At 42.0% G+C, this 22,823-nt stretch overlaps 1 protein-coding gene across 1 annotated transcript in view; it reads left to right on the top strand.

Moving 5' to 3' along the window:
- FERMT1 (FERM domain containing kindlin 1) overlaps positions 1 to 22,823 on the top strand; it is a 31,810-nt gene that overhangs the window by 2,610 nt on the left and 6,377 nt on the right. Inside the window, exons 2-10 of the mRNA XM_069954697.1 lie at positions 6,610 to 6,774; positions 9,357 to 9,590; positions 10,971 to 11,111; positions 12,614 to 12,827; positions 14,666 to 14,768; positions 17,142 to 17,249; positions 18,053 to 18,184; positions 19,981 to 20,030; positions 22,224 to 22,348. Of these exons, the coding sequence (XP_069810798.1) occupies positions 6,624 to 6,774; positions 9,357 to 9,590; positions 10,971 to 11,111; positions 12,614 to 12,827; positions 14,666 to 14,768; positions 17,142 to 17,249; positions 18,053 to 18,184; positions 19,981 to 20,030; positions 22,224 to 22,348 (1,258 nt within the window). The 5' untranslated portion in view covers positions 6,610 to 6,623. The remainder of the gene's footprint in view (positions 1 to 6,609; positions 6,775 to 9,356; positions 9,591 to 10,970; positions 11,112 to 12,613; positions 12,828 to 14,665; positions 14,769 to 17,141; positions 17,250 to 18,052; positions 18,185 to 19,980; positions 20,031 to 22,223; positions 22,349 to 22,823) is intronic.

Genomic DNA, 22,823 nt, shown 5'->3' with positions numbered 1-22,823 from the left:
TTATAGGAAATTTTGCTTTGGTCTAAGGGTCGAGGAGGGCCCAATCAACGATGTAAACGAGCGGCGATCTGCTAGATCACCGTTTGTTTACTGGGCCTATTCCACGGCCCGATGATCGTTGAATGAGGGCTGCAGGGACATCGTTACCAATGTCCTTGCAGCCCTTGCAGCATCATACATTACCTGTCCAGGCTTCTTCTCCGCGCTGTCTTCATCCCCGGGTCCCGCGCGCTCTATCTTCAGAATGGCCGGTATGTGATTGGCTGAGCACTCCGTCAGCTGACCGGCCATTCTGAAGATAGAGCGTGCGGGACCCGGGGATGAAGACAGCGCGGAGAAGAAGCCTGGACAGGTAATGTATGATAATGTTGCTTGTCAAATCGTCAGTCGCCCGCCGCGCACCGCTATTCAACCGTAGCGATGCGCGGTGGGGGAACGATGATTTTAGGTCTGGCCCTAAATGAACGATCAGCCGATGACACGATCATCGGCTGATCGTTCTCTCTATTTCACCGAACAATAGCCGATTATCGTTACTGTGGAATAGGGCCCTTAGAGTGGATTTGGAGCACAGACCCGGAAAAAATTATGCTCGTAATCTAAGTCAAGGCAAGGCATATATATATATATATATATATATATATATATATATATATATATATATATATATATATCCTGTATAGAAGAGTTGGTGGTAATCAGTAAACTATAACTTACATACCGTTGTGGAACTTAGTTACACATATTTGGACTGTAGGGAAAAAATAGATTAAATCACATTGATAGGTTTTAAATATCTACCAACCTTTCCTGACTGGTCAGTAAACCGTTAAGTCTAGTCATAACTCAAGCACTGGTCAGGAGTGCTTGCAGTTAGAACTTTGACAAGGGAGAGAAAAAGAAGAAAGGGGGCATCGGCGCCTCGTGTGATACCTCAATACACCAAGGATAAGGATTATGTGAGAAGGTGCTCACCTGGATGCCACTTGGGCTTTGTGCATATCACCCCTCAACAGGGTACAAATCCGAATCCAGGGTCTTGTTTGGTGACAGTCCACTGTATAGGGGCCTACTACCTCTAGGGACTGCTAAGCTGACTGTACCAAAAACACAGGATACTCCCAAAATAATGGGGCCCGTGGAGAGAATAAGTGAATAAAATAAAAAGGAGTTAAGGTACTCACGGTCAGCGCTGTCCACATAGAGAAGTGGCCGAAAGCTTAAATAAATGAATTTAATATAGTGAAAAATATATTTAATATAGCACAAATATGACGCGTTTCGAAGACATATGTCCTCTTCATCAGATAAAACAAAGTGCACTTTGTTTTATCTGATGAAGAGGACGTATGTCTTCGAAACGCATCATATTTGTGCTATATTAAATATATTTTTCACTATATTAAATTCATTTATTTAAGCTTTCGGCCACTTCTCTATGTGGACAGCGCTGACTGTGAGTACCTTAATTCCTTTTTATTTTATTCACTTATGTGTAGAACTTGGGAGGCCCACTTGGCCATCTAGTGCTGCAAATGATGACAGCTCAGGGGGCCAGTGTATTGCAGGAGCGGCCAACTTGGCCCCCTAATGCAGTGGGCCCCATAGGGGCTGCTATGGCTGCTAAACTTGTAGTTACGTTCCTGCAAATGTCCACATATCAATATGTACATCCTGATGTAAACTGTTTATCTTGTAAGTGTAACATGTATATTTAATACAGAGAAAAGGAACCTTCGGCCCTCCAGTTGTCCAGGCATGATTGGAATTGTAGTTTTGCAAAGTTTCCCCATCACTGGTTTACCATTTTTAAATACACCCCATGACAATTTCTGGGTCAAGTAAGCTTAGCTCATAAGCTTAGCTCATAACCAACACATGCATATTTATGCAATAAGGGGACTGCCCCCCCACCCCCCACCACCACCACCACCTCATCTCAGCATCGGAAGTCATGGGACTGCCACTGTATTTCATCATCAATGAGCCTTATCAATACTTAACACATATAAAGTCACGCAATCACCGAGGAAGGCAATGAGGATATTGTCATGGGGACATTCTAGTTCATGCTGCCACCTACCACCACTTTATCTCAGCATCAATGAGTCTTATCAATATTCAGTACATGTATAACCATGTAACCACCAGAGTCGGACAACAAGGGTATTGTCAGGCTAGCAATCCAGTTCATGGAGCTGCCACCTTCCAGTAACACATTTTAGCATCAATAGCAGGGCAAGTCATATACAGATATTCCTAACATTGATCATCAAATTTTTTCTGACCTCACGACTTCCTATGAATCTACCATAAGCAAAGATATCCACTCCTCATTGTCTTCTGTGATCTCTTCACTTTGTTGTACTCTATATTATACATCTTGTTCAGCTCACATTATTAAAAGCTGTACTTTAAAATACTAGACCCTATTGATGACTTATGGACAGCTCATGAAGGGTTATCAGAGGTGACCATCTTAAACATGGTCAATAATGACCCTCAAGGAGGACTGTTATCTGGTTTCACTCATGTTGGGTTCCAAAGGTTATGGTTTTAGGCTTAATACTGATAAAGAAATTGCAATGTGTCCTTTGAAAAATGATACAACAACTAATACAAAAACAGAGTAATCTAATTTGAATATTTTGCCTTCTCCACCCTGCTGCTCATACCAGCCCCGAGGCTCCATTGGTAACATACAACACTTTTCTACTGCTTCATGCCACCTGTACTGTCCTGTCATTCTCGACAGCTATCATAATAAGGTCCTATTCACACGTCCCTGGTTCTGTCCATAGTTGGGGACCTCCAACTGCGCACCGAACATAGAAAAAATGTTTTTCAATGGCCCTATTCATACTTCCTATGTAAGCACAGGGCCACAATAAGTGCAGCAAAAAAAGGCACAGTCCTAGTGCAGACCTGACTTTGTGGCGTTGATCGCTATCTTTAATGTAATGCTTTGTGAAGCACTTAGCAGTACTGATGCATGTTCCGTAGTGTCGCACATGGTCCGAGACTGCACTACAGATGTGTGAATAGTCCCTAAGCCAGTCAGATATTTTTTTACTTTTATGTGTAAACGAACCTATAGTAACCATAAAGTTTACTACGATTGTCACTTTTATTATGTCCTCCAAAGCATACAACTGGAGTTTCTTAAAGGAATGTGTCATCTGAAGATTTTGAAACCTAGGGAGAGATTTATCTGATTGGTTGCTAGGGGCAACTGAGCCTGTCTCAGTTGCCCCTAGCAACCAATCAGATTCAACTTTCCATTCCTCACAGACTCTTTGAAAAATTAAAGGTGGAATCTGATTGGTTGCTAAAGCCAATTCCACTTTACACCAGTTTGATAAATCTCCCCCATAGTGTTTAAGATAAGGTTTATAATTTAGTTTTTTAGTTTTGCATCTTGCTATCTATATTATAAAGTAAACCTGACACCTTGTCGTTCTCATTGTCACCATTGGGCCTAAAATTAAGACTTTCTGTTATGCCTGTGGTGATAAGTAGGAGGCTGCTGTAAAGTGATCTAAACAACATTATAGTGTCCCTGTGGAAAGGTCACCTAGTAAGCTCAGTAATGTTTCTTATTCATTTAAATGGGTCAGGTCCTGTCCATTGTTATCATGTTCATGAGGTTTGCTGTAAAGCATATCACTAAATGCTGTTAAACCAGCTCATGCAAGATCGCTGCCCCCCCTCCCCCATAACAATGTAAATAAATAAATAATAATGAAATAAAATTACAAGCAGAAGATAGAAATAGATTGGAAAAAAGAATGCTTTAGTATCAGTCTATAATCTACATCTAGCAGCTACATCTTGGTAGGGATAGCCATGGCCTAAGGCTAGGGCTATATGGCTACTCTGGCTGTGACATGGGTCAAGAGGTCACAGATCACTCTCCCTGATTTGTACTTATGTAAAAGCATGGGAGTCACATTGCAACTCATAAGTGCCTGTAACCACAACCTGACAGCTGCCAGAAACCCAGCTAGGAAGAATTTCTGCTCATGGTTGCGTCTACCTGCGGGTGACAATCTAGCCCCATTCTCTTACATTATATATTATATATAGACACCCACTGGCAGTGTTTGCCATTCATTCAGGGGACGATCTCGTCCCAGTTCCTGGGATCAGTGGTGGTCCCAGCAGTGTGACCCCTTTCAATCAGCTTCTCCTCCCCTGTTCTGTGGATAACCTCAACCCCAAGTTAACCCCAACTTCATGAGATGGGAATACCCCTTTAAGCAGTTCTGTAGATTTAATTAAAGGGGTTATCAAGCGCTACAAAAACATGGCCACTTTCCCCCTACTGTTGTCTCCAGATTGGGTGGGGTTTTGAAGCTCAGTTCCATTGAAGTAAATGGAGCTTAATTGCAAACCGCACCTGAACTGGAGACAACAGTAGGGGGAAAAGTGGCCATGTTTTTGGATATCCCCTTTAATTTGATTTTGTCCTTTTTTTATATACAGACTTTATAGCTTATATGTTGCACTCAATCACTCGGTCTAATTATTTTAGTAAATGTGCCTCCATTATTCTGTCAGCACGAATAGCTGTCTTAAATCCTGTGGTTTCCTGGAGTCTCCGTTCTCAGAACTCCTCATAGCTGCAGGACTCCATGTTTGACTGCTTTCCATACACAAGCATAGACATGCTTCCCTCGAAGTCTGAGCACATGGTGCCTGCCCTCAGGAGAGTGATACTAGCAGGAATGTAGAGAAACGTGATGGATGTCTTCTGTGCATAATTTAGCTGTACATTCCAGATTGCAGATTGATGTCAACAGCTGGAACAATATCGGTTTCTGGAATCTTGTATTTATGATAGAATATGTGCCAGTAATGCCATCACTGTGCTGTCCATTACTGTATAGTGCACATACACAGTAACACTATCAGCATTACCTAACAAGAGGAACGGTAGGTTGCCCAGAGCTACTATATAAATACTTGTATTTAGTATATTTATACCGTATTAAAGGGGTACTCCAGCTAAAATCTTTTTCTTTCAAATCAACTGGTTTCAGAAAGTTTCAGAATTTGTAATTTACTTCTATTTAAAAAATCTCCAGTCTTCCAGTACTTATCAGCTGCTGTATGTCCTGCAGGAAGTGGTGTATTCTTTGCAGCATGACACGGTGCTCTCTCTGTTTGAGACAGAACTGTCCAGAGGAGCAGCAAATCCCCATAGAAAACCTTTCCTGCTCTGGACAGTTCCTGTTTTGGAAAGAGATGGCAGCAGAAAGCACTGTGTCTGACTGAAAAGAAAACAACATTTCCTGCAGGGCATATAGCAGCTGATAAGTATGGGAAGACTTGAGATTTTTAAATAGCAGTAAATTACAAATCTATATCATTTTCTGAAATCAGTTGATTTAAAAGAAAAATATTTTCGCTGGATAACTCCTTTAAGTACACCTATACTTAACATTAAGACACTGAGGCAGGCAGAATTCCAAGCAGAGTTTACGAAGGGGATTCCGCTCGGAATTTCCGCCTCTTTTCCTCAGTGTGAACGTACCACGGCCATTATTTGACATTGCCAGATCAGCCACAGGAACATCATTTTATATTATACTTGCTTTTACTATAGGAAAATGTACAACAGGTAACACAGATGAGCTCGGATATACACCTGACAGAGTTCCAATTAATACTGAGACATAAAACCACCAGATCTGTTTGATAAGTGCTGAGTAGGATGTAGTAGATTTGGTAAGGTTGTACTGAGATAGTATAGTAGAGAGGAGGATGCCGTGAGAGTCTCAACCCAAAGTAGTAATGTGCTCTGCCGGGATGTTGGAGTGTATAGAAGAATACTTGTAGAAGACAACCTGTGCCTGTGTATTGACCTTTCTATACTCTTCACACCACCTTATGCCTACTAGCTTTGGCTGAACCGTACTAATGGGTGACACTGGCCCAAGCCCTTGTTACCTTGAATGAGCAGAGTGCTGAGGGTTTCCTGGCTGACATTCGCACTGCGAAATGGAGTTCCTAGACTTTTCAGTAACTTTGCTCCACCCGTATCAGTTCCTAGCTCTTTGGCTCTTTAGCGGATACTGTACTGCACTGTGGTTACTTCTTGTCTTTGGCGTGGGTTGAGATGATCTTTTGGCTAGTCCTCTCCTGAGGGGTTTAACACTGCATCATGCAGGGTATAAGCAGTTAAAGAAAGAAGTTTGTAAGAGAGCACTATCCTGCATCCTACCCATGCGGGGTACTGACTAAGACAAACTCCTCTTCCGTAGCAGAGGGCCAGGGCCCAGGTAGAACAACTGTGGAGAGCTATCCGAGCTTTCTCCACAGAAGCTCAACTAAGACTCCTCCTTCACCCAAGGCACTAACTTCATATCCAGCGTGTAAGGTGCGCTGTGGTTGGGTGGAAAGAGTGCAACAGAAGAGCAGTAAGGGAAGAGGTGATAGGACAGAAGAAAGTAAAGATCCATTAAGCACTATTGCCATCCAGCAAAATTGGTGCAGCAGAGGAATGCACAGGTTGCCCCCCCCAAAAAAAAATGTTGATTTCTATTTTGTTGATTTTGATTTTATTGATTTCCTTACAATTTGTAATGTTTTATTTCTTGATTTAAGGTACCCTCTCCACAATGACTCATACCGCAGCCGTTGGACCAGCATCTTGGGAGCTCTGTGTGACCGTAGATCAGCAGAATGAGTCAGAGAATCCAAGTGCCACAATAAGAGTCTCCGGAGATCTTCATATTGGAGGAGTCATGTTTAAACTGGTAGAACAAATTGGTACGTATTGTTGTTTTATTCACCAGTGAGTGATGGCAGGCCAGGTTACTGTCTACAACGTTTAAGAAGAGCAATGTTGATCATTTAACATTTGCCTATCACAATATCATTGTGTTTTTGTAAACCACAAATTTTATCTATATGACCTCTTTCTCCCATGCTGTTGGTTTACGCCTTGGTAGGTGCTTATAAAAATACCTGTCCAAAGGCTGTATGCAGTGATGCGCCTTAGCTGTATGGACAGGTGTGGCTTCGTTTTTGCCGCCACATTTGGTAAGCCAAGGCAAACCTTTATATGGGGACGTGCAAAGAGCAGAAGACGTCTCAAGCCCCCTGCTCACTGTCGCTGACAACCTGCATTTCCACATCTAGGAATTATACCTTTCTAGAGGGGACAGGGTGTCTTCATTTAGGGTGACTTATCAAACTTACGGCTGGGGCGTATTTTAGGCAGAAGCGCCCCTTCTCCCTGGTCTTTGCATGCCGTATCCCCCGCTCACCTGATGGGCGGGCAGGGGGGCTTGGGTGGGCATGTCATGATTTAACCTACACCTGCTGGAAGCAGGTGTTGATTTGTTGTGCCAGGCGCAGGGTCGGGAGCATGGCCGGCTGGATTCCCTAATAGGCGTGCGCCTCTTAGTGAATTCTACATGGGGAAAGTGGACGGGGCCTAATTTAAGGCCCCCTTAATGGCCAATAGCGGTAAAATGTCACCAATCATCGGGTTATACACCTGCCCCTCCCATCTCAGGGGGCATATTTCCAAGATGTGCAAATGCAGGAAGTGAGTGCCGTGAAGCAGAAGACTTACCCCTGTGGGTAATGCTGGTGGCACGTGGTGGCATCAAACCCTGAGTGCTGGTAGCAAGAAAAATAGTGTAATCATCTAGCCTGGATCCCAATAAGTCAATCCAGCATAGTAAAAAGGGTTCGGCAAAAAAGTATTAAAACTAACCTGGGCTGGAATGAATAAAGTTTATTATAATAGGTCCCATACAATCAGAGCCAGATGGAATATATTGTGAATGAGCCAGACTAAGTGCACAATGGATGGCATTAAGTCTTTACGTGTAGAGTAACAATGTGCAGGTGGAGCGTCTCAGTGTTTGTGTATTTTAGGTATTGTTTTACCGTAAGGAATTAGTGGCCTCAAGGAAACTTCTTCCACACAATGAAAACCAACCTCAATGCCATGTCGTACTATAGAAGTTACTTAATCTCCCTGTGCCTTAGGCATAAAAGGAAATGAATTGTAAACCTTCTAAATATCATAGGTTATGTATACTTTATCCAGGTGTTTGCTTGTGTGTTTTACGTTGCACATTCATTCTGAGATTTGAGCCTTTGTATGTGGAGCTTCTGTTATACGTAAATTGAAATATTGGGGAACATCCACAATTCCATAGAGTCAGATATTGCAAAGGAACATCATGGATGCTGCTAAAAATACTGCACACACTTTGACAAGGCCAAATTGTCATAGCTAGAAGACTGGGTGACAGCATCTCTTACGGGTATTCCTGTATGTAGTGGTTGGCACCTAATAAATGTGGTCCAAGTTAGGACAAACAGTAACCCAACTATAGGGTCATGTTGACAAAGTTAATGCTGGCTATAGCATAAGGGGGTCAGCCAATTAGGCCGTTTGCAGCCGTGTATCCGCAGATTGACTGACTCTTATCCACAGTCAAGTGTCTACTTTGGCTATCAAGGTATGATGGGAATTGTAGTGGGCCACAGATCCCATCCCTGCGCTGAACTGAGTAGGAAAGCTGATGCTATGCAGTGCTCTAGGCAATGGTCTTTAGTGAAACATAGGGTTTTAGGATTCATGTGAAATGAAAATGTGGAATTCATTGCAGTGAAAAATGTGCCCCCTTCCTCAGGATAAGTGGGGGCCCCCAGCAATCAAGTTAGATATGAAGTTATGGGTGGGGGATAACAAGATGACATGGCTATACCACTTTAAAGGCCCTATTCCACGGAACGATTATCGTTCATAAACTCGCTCCAACGACCGCTCGTTAACGATCACTAAACCGATTTTTTTTTAGCAAACAATAACACATAAGGTGAACGATATAGGTAGTGTAACGATTATTTTGCGGTCGTTACATGGTCGTTTAAAACATTCGCCGGGGTGCTCATGACCATACGACACACCTACTTTTTTTAAACCTTTTTACGAACGACTGAAAGATTTTACGAACTATTAGATTTTACTAACTATTAGCGAATTATCTTTCAAAGACCAACGATTTTTTTCGACATGCTGAAAAACAATTTTGAACGACAATATAACGATTTCGCCTTTGTCGTTCGCTCATTTACACCAATTCCACGAAGTTATTACCATTAACGAGCAGTCGTTGGAGCGAGTTTATGAACGTTCCGTGGAATAGGGCCTTAACCCTCTTTTTTCTGAGGCCAGATACATTGTCATCCTAAACAACAGCTATATTAATAATCAAACTCTGTCCTTAAATAGGTAAAATGAATTGTGTAGAAAATAGACAAAATTTTCCTTAAAAAGCTTGACGATATATATATATTTTTTTTTTTTTCCCCGTTTTTGTGTCTAGGTGTGGCCAGGGACTGGTCAGACTATGCACTATGGTGGGAGCAAAAAAACTGCTGGCTTCTAAAGACTCATTGGACTCTGGACAAATATGGAGTACAAGCGAATGCAAAGCTTTTATTTACTCCACAGCACAAGCTTCTACGTCTTCGACTGCCAAATATGAAAACTGTCAGACTTAAAGTCAGCTTCTCATCTTTGGTCTTCAAAGCGGTTACAGAAACCTGTAGAACATTGAGTAAGTATATAAAAATGACACCGTAACCACATTCATGTTATATAAGGGATATACTTATTTATTTTGGATGTGCAGCGTCCCACTTTGATCCATGTGGGGCTTGTGGTTGGGTGTATCCTGACAAATGTCATGTTTTGCATGAACTTTTGATGTCTGTGGTGTTCTGCAAAAAAAATAATATTAATAATATGTTTTAATATATTTTATACAATTCATATCATTGTAGTTGTATTGTACCAGATATGGTTCAGTTTAACAGCGTTCCTATGCAACGGACGTTGTTAAATGTTGTGTGAGCATAGAATTTCTGTGTTTTCGGCCCAACTCCTGGTTTTGGTTGAAAAAAAAACTGACCAAAAGACTGACAGAAATACTATGTGTGAACATAGCCTACCCCTGCCCTGCATGCAGTATGAATAAGCAGTGAGCACAGCAATATCAGTAAACAAGATGGAGGGCAGCTTATCTTCTTTTATACCAAAGAGCAGGTATATTTTCCAGAAATAACCAGTAGTATTGGTATGTACCACCAAGAGGATGACACTAGCTTTTCTTTTTTTTTTTTTGCTATCCTCTCTGCTTTATATGCACTCCTGCACATGCCTGTCTGATCCTCTTCCCTACAGGAGCAGACTCTGCAAAGTTGCGATTGCGTGAGCAACTACTGAGGCATGCAGACAATGTCATAAAATGGCTCATTGTTTTATATAATGATATCTATTGTTTTGCATGCTAACCTACGCTTAATATGAAGGCATGTACCCATAGCGTAGCAGTGTCTGGCAGATAATACAGATACCCTGGGGGAAGAGGAATGTCATTGGGTAATATAGATATAGCACCAGCATTACAGTACAGGTCTATGCTTGTTCTGTTCTGAGAAATGCAGCAAATGAGTTGGTCTGTGTTCTGCAGAGATAAATACTCAGCTTTTATTTCTAGTTTTCTGATTATATAGTATATTGGAAAAAGCAAAAAGGGATTTTGCGCCCCCCTCCCCCCCCCCCCCCCCCCCCCCCCATGCCATTATGCAGTATAATACCGCCTGCACATGGGGGCGTAACTAAAAAATGGCTGGGCCCAATAGCAAATTTTGATTGCCCCCCCCCCAACACTGACCACTAAGCAGCCAAGTGTAGTTATAACTGCAAGCGCTGGTCAGGCGTGCTTGCAGTTAAAGGGACATTGTCAGTACCCAGGAGCCCCAGGTGCTGCAAATGACACCTTAGGTGACCCAGTGTATTGCAGGAGCTGGAAACGGTCCCCAGAAAAGGTTATCTACATAATGTGTGTGCCAACATTGTAATGTCTCTCTGACGGTAACCAGATCGCTGTGTCTATGGCCAATCTAAGTTTATTAAATTGATTTTATGGTCTTAGATATTAGAAGATCCGAAGAACTTTCTTTGTTAAAACCTTTGGAGGATTTTGTGAGGAAGAAAAAGAAAAAAGATGTCAAGGAAACAATGCTGGATGAAGTTATAAACTTGGACAGTAACACAAGTAACTCCGGATCATTAGGTAAAGACAATATACAATGTTCTCCCTGTGATCAGAATAAACTGTCCTGGCATATGGTGTTCTGTCACAGAATATTGTATTACAGTATTATGGGGATTTTTCGCGTCTATACATCATAGGTATACAGTAGATCAAGACAGTTTTTACACTAGGTATAGGTGAACAGTTTGTACACTAATCATTGGTAAATATGTAAAAAAAAATGAATACTGCACAATATATTTGTTGCTATGGTAGCAAGGCCTTGATAAGTTCTGGTTTCTTTAGTAACAAAGCCTAACTGAGCCTCAATTGGGTCCCCTGGTAAGAAAGCCTAGCTTAGCTCTAGTTGGTTGCCGTGGTAACAAAGCCTAGTGTAGCTCTAATTGACTGTTGAAACAAAACCTAGTTGGGCTCTAATTGGTTGCCCCAGTAACGAGGCCTACCTGAGATGTGTGATAATAATAATGCCTGGTTTCTGATTGATTTAGTTTCTGGTTGAGTTCTGATTTCAGTGAAAAAGTCATTTTTACGGCAATATTGCACAGCTATTGGTGAGGGTGTGGTTTGGGTTACGTTCAGAATGCATTCTGAATACAAATGTGGAAATACAGTCTAAGGGTACGTTCACACTTACCGGATCCGCAGCTGATTTTCTGCTGCGGATCCGCAGCAGATTTCATTTAAATAACTGAACACAGCATCACATCTGCACCATCAAATCTGCTGCGGATCTGCTGCAGATCCTGTATGTGTGAACGCACCCTAACAAAGCCTAACTGACCTCTAATCGATTTCCGCTGTAACAAAGTTTAACTGAGCTCTGATTGGTTGCTGTAGTAACAAAGCTCAACTGAGCTCTAATTGGTTGCTGTGACAAATAAGCCTGGCTGAGTTCTCTTACAGGTTGTTGTTGTTGTTGTTGTTGTTGTTGTAACAAAGTCTGGCTGAGCTCTGATTGGTTGCTGTGGTAATAAAGCCTGCCTAAGCTCTGATTGGTTGCTTTGACACGTAAGCCTGGCTGAGCTCTTATTGGTTGGTTGCTGTGGTAATAAAGCCTGGCTGAGCTCTGATTGGTTGCTGTGGTAATAAAGCCTGACTGAGTTCTACAATGTAAACATTATTTACATATTGATAACTATTCTCTACTTATTACTTATTAATAACTATTGATAACTATTCTGCCACAGTTCTCAGTTTGTGTGTTGCATTGCAGCTCATTTCCATTGAAGTAAATGGAGTACAGTTGTCATACTACACACAACCTGAGGACAAGTGTGGTGCCATTTTTGGAAGAAGGCAGCTATGTTTTCCTAATCAGGGCTAACTCCTTTAAGGGAGAACTATAATGTGGTGCGCAGAGTTGAGATCAGCTGAGCCTGTATGTGTTTTTTTCTAGCCTTAATTCCCTTTCCAGACTCTTATCGTATCTCCACAAGATAAGCCATAAATGTCTTATAGATCCCACTTGTGACAGACACCTTTAATTCTAATTGTTCTCTAACAAATATATCACTTTGCAGGTAGTCCTGGGTTATACAGCAAGACTATGACACCCATATATGATCCAGTCAATGGCACGCCTGCCTCTTCCACAATCACATGGTTCACCGACAGCCCGCTAGCAGATCAAAACTGTAATATCTTAGCACTTAGCCAGCCGATCTCTTCTCCAGAAATTCTCAGTCAAATGTATCAGCCCCGGACACTGATCGATAAAGCAAGACTTAACGCTGGGTAAGTCATCATACATTATGTACGCATTTTACGGAATATAATTTAGAAAGATTACACGTTACTTTATCATAGCTAGGATTTACATGGCTCTGAGGCATGTAGTGTACCTATAATGAAAGGTCAAGGAACAAGGATAGTAAATATAAGGGAAAAGATATCTTCTAATACGTACAGAAACATTTTTAGGTCACGTTCATACTATGTAAAAACAGCTGATATTCACCAGGCCTATACTGCAGTATCTTTTTTGGAATGAGTAGGGCTAAAAAAGTGTGGCTAAAAAAGTGGAAAGGGCGCCATAGGGTGATAACGTAACCAACAGATTGTAGGTCGAACAAGCTGATAATAAAACTGCTCACCTGATGGTGTTGTGCTAAGAACACAACATCAGTGAAGAGAGAGGTAGTAGCCGTAGCAGCCAGGCTCCAAGGGTAGATGCCGAGATCCCAAGCCAGGAGATCAGGGAATGGAGAATGGTAGATGAAGTGTCGGATCCTCGGGGTAGGCGGGGACCACAGGAGCCAGAATGGCGGTGCTTCACGGCTTCAGGTTTAATGAAGTAAAACAATGAATTTTAATGGTCTCATAAACAACGCGTTTTGAGGCATAAATTGCCCCTTTGTCAAGTAGGAGAGACATTTTTTGGAATGAGGGCACATTCGGGTGTACCTGCAATCCAATTAGCCATAGAAGAACACAATGTAAAGTTTGTCTGGGAGTCATACTTTACATTTTGTGCACAGGCTATGTAGTGCGGCCACTATTCATTGAGTAGCGGCCACACAAAATAGACATGTGAGTTGTTCGTGCGGCCACATAGAACAATGGCCGCAGTGTATACAGTGTGTATACACCATGGCCGTTGTTCTATATAAATCAATGCAGCAAACTGCAACACTGCCTATTGTTTAAAGAGGATGTACCATCAGGTACATCCTCTTTAATCTGAGCCAGGGATAGAACGGCGTCGTCACCGGGAAGCCGGTGTCGCGGTCCGTTTTTTGAACCGTGGCCCGGTTCCCGTGTACGACGCTATTCTATCCACGGGTCCCGGGCCAGAGCTGAAGCACAGTGGGAGGGAATTCCCTCCCCTCTATGACGCGGCTTCATTAGAATCAATGGAGCCGCATCAGAGGGGCGGGGGGTTCTTCCCACTGGGGGCTGGCCAGCCCGCCTCCTGTTCTTCAGCTGCGACCTGGGACCCGTGGATAGAACGGCGCCGTACACGGGAAGCGGGCTGCGGTTCAAAAAACAGACAGCGGCACCGGCTTCCCGGTGACGGCGCCGTTAAATCCCTGGGTTACATTAAAGAGGATTTACCTGATGGTACATCCTCTTTAACTAAAAAATACTCTGTATGCAATATACATAATAAATTGGTTGAACAAGTCAAATTCATATAAAAGTTTAAAAAAGAAAAAGTAAAAATGTATACAAAAAGATTTATCAAATAAAATAATAAAAAAAAAAAACAGAACCAGAAATAAAGTAAAGAGGTAGGAAGGATGGAGAAAGAGGGTTCAGCCAACAGTATAAGGTGTATGGGGGTCTTTAGAATCTCTTTATAGAGTACCTGTATTTGGGCCTTCATAGGGTTGGGTAGTGAAAATTTGTCATGTCTTACTCTTTTGTTCATGGAGAGATAAGCCAGCGACAGAGAAGTCTGTGTTTGGGTTCCCCATACCCTCTACTTAGAGAGCAAAGGAATGTTTAGCCATGCCGAACATTCATGTGTATGGGCAGTATGGGAGAGAAAACTGTGTAAGCACCTTTAGACCTGTCCAATATGGCCCTTATATACACCAGTTTTATCTAATCACATATTACATCTCTTACAGGTGGTTGGATTCTTCTAGGTCTCTTATGGAACAAGGCATCCAAGAAGATGAACTACTTCTGCTTAGATTTAAGTATTACAGCTTCTTTGATCTAAACCCAAAGGTAGGAGAATATATAACACATGGTTCTACCTGCAAAACTGTTAACCATGCAGTCAAGATTGACCTAACTTGATACATTTTTTACAGTACTATTATATCATTTAAGATTATTGTTGCATAGTGCATACTGATACCTTTCGTTATTCATTGTAATGGGAATACATATAGTACATAATGATATTTACAATTGTAATGAATCCTTGCACTACCATGTGGCCTCTCTCAGTAAGAGAGTACCTATGCAGTCCCAGGTTCTGACTGCAGAATATAATAGTTCCCTTACGCCCACCTGACCGTCCTGCTATTACTACCTGTTTTACCTGGCCCGACTGGAGTTTAATACAGTGCTCTGTTTGTTCAGCCCACACATTGTTTAACAAACTAGTTTAATGGGCAAAACAACATTGCTCCCCATACAAAGTACAGTGAGTCCTCCACCTACTATATAATTCTGTCTGGCACTACTAGACAGGTAATCACACACATACACCTCAGTTATACAGAGCCCACAAACTGGCTGACTTGGATCAAATTATTGCTCTAATTCAACTGTGTTTTATAAGTCAATACTGGTGTTGAGCTGATCTGTGAAAGTGTTTGAGTTTGGCAACTGGAACGCTCTGCATTTGATAACCCGTGGCTGCAGAAACTGCATGCCGCCCTAGGGACATTCTAATAGGTTGTATCCATGTTTTCCTGGCAGCCCTAGGGCGGCATGCAGTTTCTGCAGCCACGGGTTATCAAATGCAGAGCGTTCCAGTTGCCAAACTCAAACACTTTCACAGATCAGCTCAACACTAGTCAATACCCACCTTGATTAATTGGATCCTCTAACCAAGGCAAAGTTCAAACAGTATGTGATTCATATTGTATATTTACCAGAAACCAGAAGTGGAGCCAACACAGAAAAAAACTGCACTACACTAACAAAAACGATAATGCACCCAGATAAAAATGTCAGATTTCTGCAAAGTCCTGCATAAACTTATGTGTCAGGCAAATGTGTAAAGGATTAGGCTGGGTTCATACTACATTTTTTTCACCCGTTTTTACGAAAAACTGATGGAAAAACGGATGCATTTGTGTGCATCCGTTTTTTTCCATTGACTTCCATTATTTTAAAAAAATGGATCAAAATGCATCAGTTGTTTTTTTTAACGTACATAAAATGTAGCTGATCTAATTTTTGCGTAGGTTAAAAAAAATGATGCATTTTGATCCATTTTATTTATAGTTCGAGTAAATGGATCAAAACGGATGCACACAAATGCATCCGTTTTTCATCTGTTTTTTTTTGCTGAAACGGATGAAAATATAAAACGTAGTATGAACCTAGTCTTACAGATGTGATGTGATTAGATACTGGGTATTGCCACAAGAGGGAGTAAATATGTTTCCCCATACACATGCAATGCAGATTTAAGCTATGTTCCCACTTCAGGAAAATATCTGGTGAAGGTGACTGTCTTGTCATGATCATTATAAGCAGACATCTATGTTACGAGATGGCCACCTTCCCTGATATTTTTCCGACGTGGGAACATAGCCTTAGGGTCGATGGGGGCCCGATAAATAATGTAAACGAGTGCAGATCTGCTAGATCAGCGCTCGTTTACTGGGCCTATTACACGGCTCAATAATCGCTTAGCGAGGGCTGCAGGGACATCATTACCGATGTCCTTGCAGCCCTTGTTTAAACACCATACATTACCTAAACATGTTGCAGGGCTTTTCCTGCGCTCCTTCTTCCTCCCGATCCCGCGCGCCGCAGCAGCTTTGGTGCGGCCTGTCTGAGCTGACAGACCGCTCAGCCAATCACTGGCCGCTAAGACTAGCTGCACCGAAGCCCTGCAACATGTTTAGGTGAAGCATGGTGCTTGTGAAATCGTCGGTCGCCCATTCCACGTGATGCGCGGTCAGTGCCGGATGATTTTATGTTTGAACCTAAATAATCATCGGTTGATCGTTGTCTCTATTCCATGGAGCGATAATCGGCCAAATCGGGCCAATTCGGCCAATTATCGCTCCGTGGAATAGGACCCTTACCCTGTCTATAACATTGTAAGTGGGTCAGAAAGAAAAGTAACCTGTGACCATTGGAACATGTACCTGTCCCCAGAGACACCTCCTCACGTGACACAGAGCCGGGAGAGAACTGCAATGAGCACATTTACCGACTCGATACAGGTCTGAACCCTCGGACCCCAACCCATCAAAACCTTTCACATGTCTCTCTGCCGATAGTACCTTTTTAAGCAATCACTCTACATGGAATTCAGCAAACAGAACACATTGACAAAAATGAACTTGTAACTACTTCTATTTTTTTACTATATTTTCGATGAAATCTAATCTTACCTCGCCCATCTCTTAGTATGATGCTGTCCGGATAAACCAGCTGTTTGAGCAAGCGCGATGGGCCATCCTCTTGGGAGAAATAGATTGCACTGAGGAAGAAATGTTAATGTTTGCAGCACTACAAGTAAGTTCTACATTTCAAGGGAAACGTTTTCATTGTTTCGTTACCACTTGAGTATATATGTCCAGCAAGACAAGTGACTCTTTCTACTGGTGGAGGCCCAGATAAGTAAGGATAGCAATACTTATACATTATAGGACAGTTTTATACAAGAGTATTATGGGTGTATTTTTGAACTTGTACTATGACCAAGTATTTCCATTCAATTTATAATACTATGAGTTTGGGTGATGAAAAACGAAAGTTCCATCCACGGCTTCTTTAAAACTTGTAACTTTTATTGAGACATCACAAAAAAACTAAGAAAATAAAGCTAAAAGCACGCCCACGCATTGCAGGGTAACAACCCCTTAATCATGGCCATTGGCATTGTTTTTTTATGATGTCTCAATAAAAGTAACAAATTTTAAAGAAGCCGTGGATGGAACTTTTTGGAGACTTACCGGGTGGCGGCCCGCAATATCATCCTACGAGCTTCACTCTCAGGAGGTCTGGGTGAGTTGACATTGAATTTTTTGTATTTGGTTGATGAAACCTGCGGTTGGGTCAGGACACTGAGCTATAATTTAAGCACATCATGTGAAGCTGGCCATACACACCTGCCAATTCCTAATCTCTAGCCTGTGGATGCACTCCATCTCTTCCTAAAGACTATATTAGTCTAATAATGCTTTCCTGTCTATTACTTCTCATTCACTGAACAAACCATATCCATTCATATATTACATATTGAGAAGTGAAACTTATAATACATATACCTGCACCTTGTTCCTAATCTACAATGTTTTCTTCCTTATGTAACATAGTACCACATCAGCAAGTTATCATTATCAGGGGAGGCGACTGAGTTAACAACAGATGGAGAAACGGACGAAATCGAAGCCGCTCTTTCTAATTTAGAAGTAGCTCTGGAAGGAGGAAAATCCAACAAAATTTTGGTAGGTGTTGATATATATAATTTTATCTTATATTTGCAAAAGCTAAAAGTCTTTTTGCTATAGGACATTTCCACATATGAGATTATACCTGTAGTATGAGACATAGACATTTCTACAAATCAGATTATACCGGTAGTATGTGACATAGACAACAGTTCCATCTATGAGATTATACTGGTAGTAAGGGAAACAGATATTTCGATGTCTAGACCCTGAATGCAGACATTTCATATACACTGTCACTGACGTATAGTAGCATAGTAGGCCAGATAACTACTACTTAAGAAGCCTCAGGTTACCTTACCTAGCGATTATGATGTCTAACACTTATTAGATGTGGAGACATTGAAAAACATTATAATTTTTGCCTCTGCTTCTCCATTCAGGAAGATTATAATATGAAATATCCACACCTCATAGCCGCACAGTTCAGGGGTTTGGTAAAATAATTTCTTTGCGATTGTTGTATGAGCGTTTCTGAATTCATGGGTGCACTATGCAGAACGTGAATGGGCAGGTAGTAACCTGTAATCTGGGAGGACAATATACAAGAAGAGATAGGTGGTTAACCCTATAAAACCTTGAATGATGATCACATTCTTCATCAGATTCAGGAGGCTAGTCATTGCTATAGTGAAGGATTTGTATGTGTACACACCCTATTGTAATGGGATCTGATGGTTTACTCAGACACAGTGCCATACATTTGTTTGTGACAGTGCCTAGTACTGTGGCTCAGTCTCATAGAGAGGAATGAGCTGCGGTTCCAGGCACAACCACAACGGTATGTTTAGTGCTGCGCCAAACTGTATTATTTTGTAGCTACACAAGGTAAAATTTTGCTAAATATTATTGATTTTTTATTTCTAATATTTTTTTCTAGCGAATTGTTTTTGTGTCAACAATTCATGAAATGGAAACAATAGAATTCTATAATCCAAGTTGTGTAGTTCACAAGGAGTGTAGTTGCAAGGGGAAAGGGCAAGATTTTAGGGCATGGCCCGACATTAAGGAGCAAGCAAGTGCTGACCTGTCGCTTGCTCTTCGTTCCCTGTTCGCTGTCAGCGCTGATACACACACCAACAGCGAGCAGGGAGGAGCAGGGGGCACCGGGGAGCTGCGGGAGGGATATTTAGATTGTCCGAGTGGTCCATAGAAATAAACCGCCAGTAGCGGATTATAATAGTTCCGTTTTGGGCAGTAGCCTGAGCTCCTGGGGGGCCCATGGCCACCCAAAAAGACTTATACTTTCAGTGGTGTATTGTGTCCAGGCTACAGTTCTGTCAAGATTTGCAAAAAATCACTGCAAATCTCCCAAATTATCTATCCTGTACTATGAACACCACGCTAGTGTTGCCATAGTTACAGTGGGTTGGGGGGCCCAGGCTTGGTGAACAGCCTTGGGCCTATGGTCAAGTTAATCCACCCCTGATAGCCGCCGTCTATGGCCGTCGCTCCTGTCACACAGAGCTGCGGCCAGCAGGCCATCACTATCACTTTTGTTCTTTTTGAACATGTTCAAAGACAATGATCAGCCGACATCGTGTTGCCTTTGAACAGGAGCTATTACACCAAACGATTATCAGCCGTAACGGCCCAAATACAGCCGATAATCACTTGGTGTAATAGGCCCTTTACCCATAGCAACAGCTTAGTTTATTTCCATAAGGCCTCCTTACCAGAGGACCACATTCTTAAGATAATTATGGACCGCAGAAATCGGCTTTGTACCCTGTACCCTCTTCAAAAATAAACTAAATGTAAAATTTCTAATAGTCCTATTAACTGTTTCACAGGAGGATATTACAGACATTCCTAAACTTGCAGATAACCTTAAACTTTTCAGGTATGTATTCAAAGCCATCGGGCATTTTGTCTCTCCATAAACTTTTAGATATATTTTTTCAACCTACTTTAATCTGTCTTTACTTTAATCTGTCTTTAAAAGATAGATAGATAGATAGATAGATAGATAGATAGATAGATAGATAGATAGACTGTGACACACATACACATAAGTATCATTTTTATGCTAGGGATGGTTAGGCACAGCAGGACAGGCCTGCTCCAGCCAGCAGTGATGCAGAAAAGCTATTGCTGCAAAATAGGGATGAGGGAATTTACAGTAGTAGTGAAGCGAAGCACTTCACTGGACTTGGTGGGCTGTCTGCCATTGAACTCTGTGCTGCTCTGCTCTGGGTGCCTGGAAGAGCTGGATCCAGCCATGGGAAACTTCTCCCAGTGTCCTAGGACTGGATCCAGCTTTTCCAGGCACCTGAAGCAGAGAGCACAGAGTTCGAAGGCAGCTGGCTGACAAGCCAACCACCAAGTCCAGCGAAGTGCATCACTACTACTGTAAATTCACTCATCCCTACTGTTAAATAGTTCACCCCTTCCCTTTCCCATCCAACCATACTGCTGTCTGTATGCATTTCCTAGTGTATGGTGAATGTGTACCATGTAATGCTCATATTTGAACAGCAGATGGCAGACGCAATCAGACTTTCTAAGTGCACTAACGCTGGAGTAGGATATTCTAAAAGATGGAGCAGGGAAGAGAAGCAGGAGGGAGGGTGCAATGGGGAAAGCTTAAACCCTGTTGTTTACACTCCTAAAATGTTTTGGGGGAAAATTGTTCAGTGATTTAGGGATATTAAAGTGTACCTGTCACGAGAAAAAAAGTTTGACATGTCAAAAGTTTTTATCGGTCAGTGTCTGAGTGTTCAGACCCTGACGATCAGTAGAATTAGCGGGGAGAGGACAACATTAGAATGTGGTCCCCTCATTGCTCTGTATCAATGTGAGGATACCTGCCCCATAGACTCCTATTATAAGGCCGTCTCCTCGCATGACACAGAGGCGGTAGAGGAAGTGTTTACCTTCTCCAAGCTCATTCTCCCGCTCAGTCTGAACTCTCTGACTGATCTAAAGTTTTGAAATGTCTCTCTCACATGCCAAACTTTTTTTTTTGTGACAGTGCATCTTTAAATTTTACTTTTTCCCATACACATAATACAGGTGCAGTTCTATTTATGAACCAGTATTCGACGAGCAAATATTTTTTAGATCCAACTTTTTTTTTTTTTTTTTTTATTTTATTTACCCAAAAATTCACATAATTTATCATTTGCAAAGTCGCAAAAACTGGTGCAGGCCTACGTCTGGTCAGTACCAGATAAATTTGTTTGCAACTTTTTTTGTAACCTTTTTACATAGACGCATTTAATATTAGGCTATGTTCACACAGCGTATATTTTCGTAAAGCCACAGCGGCAGTGATTATTACGAAAATATACGTTACCTTGCTGTCTATGGGATCCCGGCCGGAGCGTATACACATAGGGGGACATTTATTAAGTCCAGCGTTTTCTGCGCCGGACTTAAAAATGTCCCCGCAGCTCCGGCACTACTGAGATTTAAGTAGAGGCGGACTGCCTCTACATAAATCCCGTGCGTGCCGGTGTGCACGGGAGGAAACCTACGCCAGCTGAGAGCTGGAGTAAGTTTTCTGTGTATCTTTCCAAGAAAACAGTGATTAATCGCACGGAGTCCGCACCCCCCGTTCCGCCCCCTTCACACCCCCTCCGGGCCTGCCCCCCCCCCCCCCCCCCCTGGCGTACACTTCGGAAAGTGCCGATTTGCGAATATTTTATTCTCTAATGGCCTGTTTTGTGAATAAATTGTTCGAAAATCGGCACTTTCCGCAAAAAAATACGACTTTTCTACTTGATACATGTCCCCTATAGTATACGCTCTAGCCGGGATCCCTAGCAGCGCCGCAAACAACTAACGTGTCAGTTTTCCTGCGGCCGCTATTCATTGAATAGCGGGCGCAGAGAACTATGGAGCGGGAGTACTGATGTGGGTGCGCACATTGACTATATAAAACTATATAAAATAGGGGATGTTACTATGGGGTAAATAAAAATACTACCCAACGCTGAAGCCAATATAGGTGGTGTAGCAAGTAATACTTTGCTAGCAGAGTCTGTTAATGTTCACACAAGTAGTTTATAATCTGCTTCTGTTTGTCTTGCAGACCGAAAAAGCTAACGCTCAAGGCTTACAAGCAATACTGGTTTGTTTTCAAAGATACATCGATATCTTATTTTAAGAATAAAGAAGCTGGTCATGGAGAGCCTGTGGAAAAAATGAACCTGAGAGGTAAGAAAATGTCCAAACATGTGCATGGTCTCTGGATTCCCTGGATTCGACAATGCAATTGTAGGCAGTTAAAGGGGTTGTCTTTTTTTTTTTCCTTAAAATCAACTGGTGTCGGAAAGTTATATAGATTTGTAATATACTTCTATTTAAAAATCTCAAGTCTTCCCGTACTTATCAGCTGCTGTATGTCCTGCAGGAAGTGTTGCTTTATTTTCAGTCTGACACAGTGCTCTTTGCTGACATCTCTGGCCAAGACAGGAACTGACAAGAATAGGAGACGTTTTCTATGGAAATCCCCATAGAAAACCTCTCCTGCTCTGGGCAGTTCCTGTCCTCGCCAGAGTTGTCAGCAGAGAGCACTGTGTCAGACTGAAAATAAAGCAACACTTCCTGCAGGACATACAGCAGCTGATAAGTATGGGAAGACGAGATTTTTAAATAGAAATAAGTTATAAATCTATATAAGTTTCTGACA

This window comes from Dendropsophus ebraccatus, chromosome 15 (assembly GCF_027789765.1).
Source record: "Dendropsophus ebraccatus isolate aDenEbr1 chromosome 15, aDenEbr1.pat, whole genome shotgun sequence".
In the NCBI taxonomy this organism is placed as follows: Eukaryota; Metazoa; Chordata; class Amphibia; order Anura; family Hylidae; genus Dendropsophus; species Dendropsophus ebraccatus.
The sequence above is the reverse complement of the archived record's forward strand: the minus strand, read 5'-3'. Positions and strand labels throughout refer to the sequence as shown.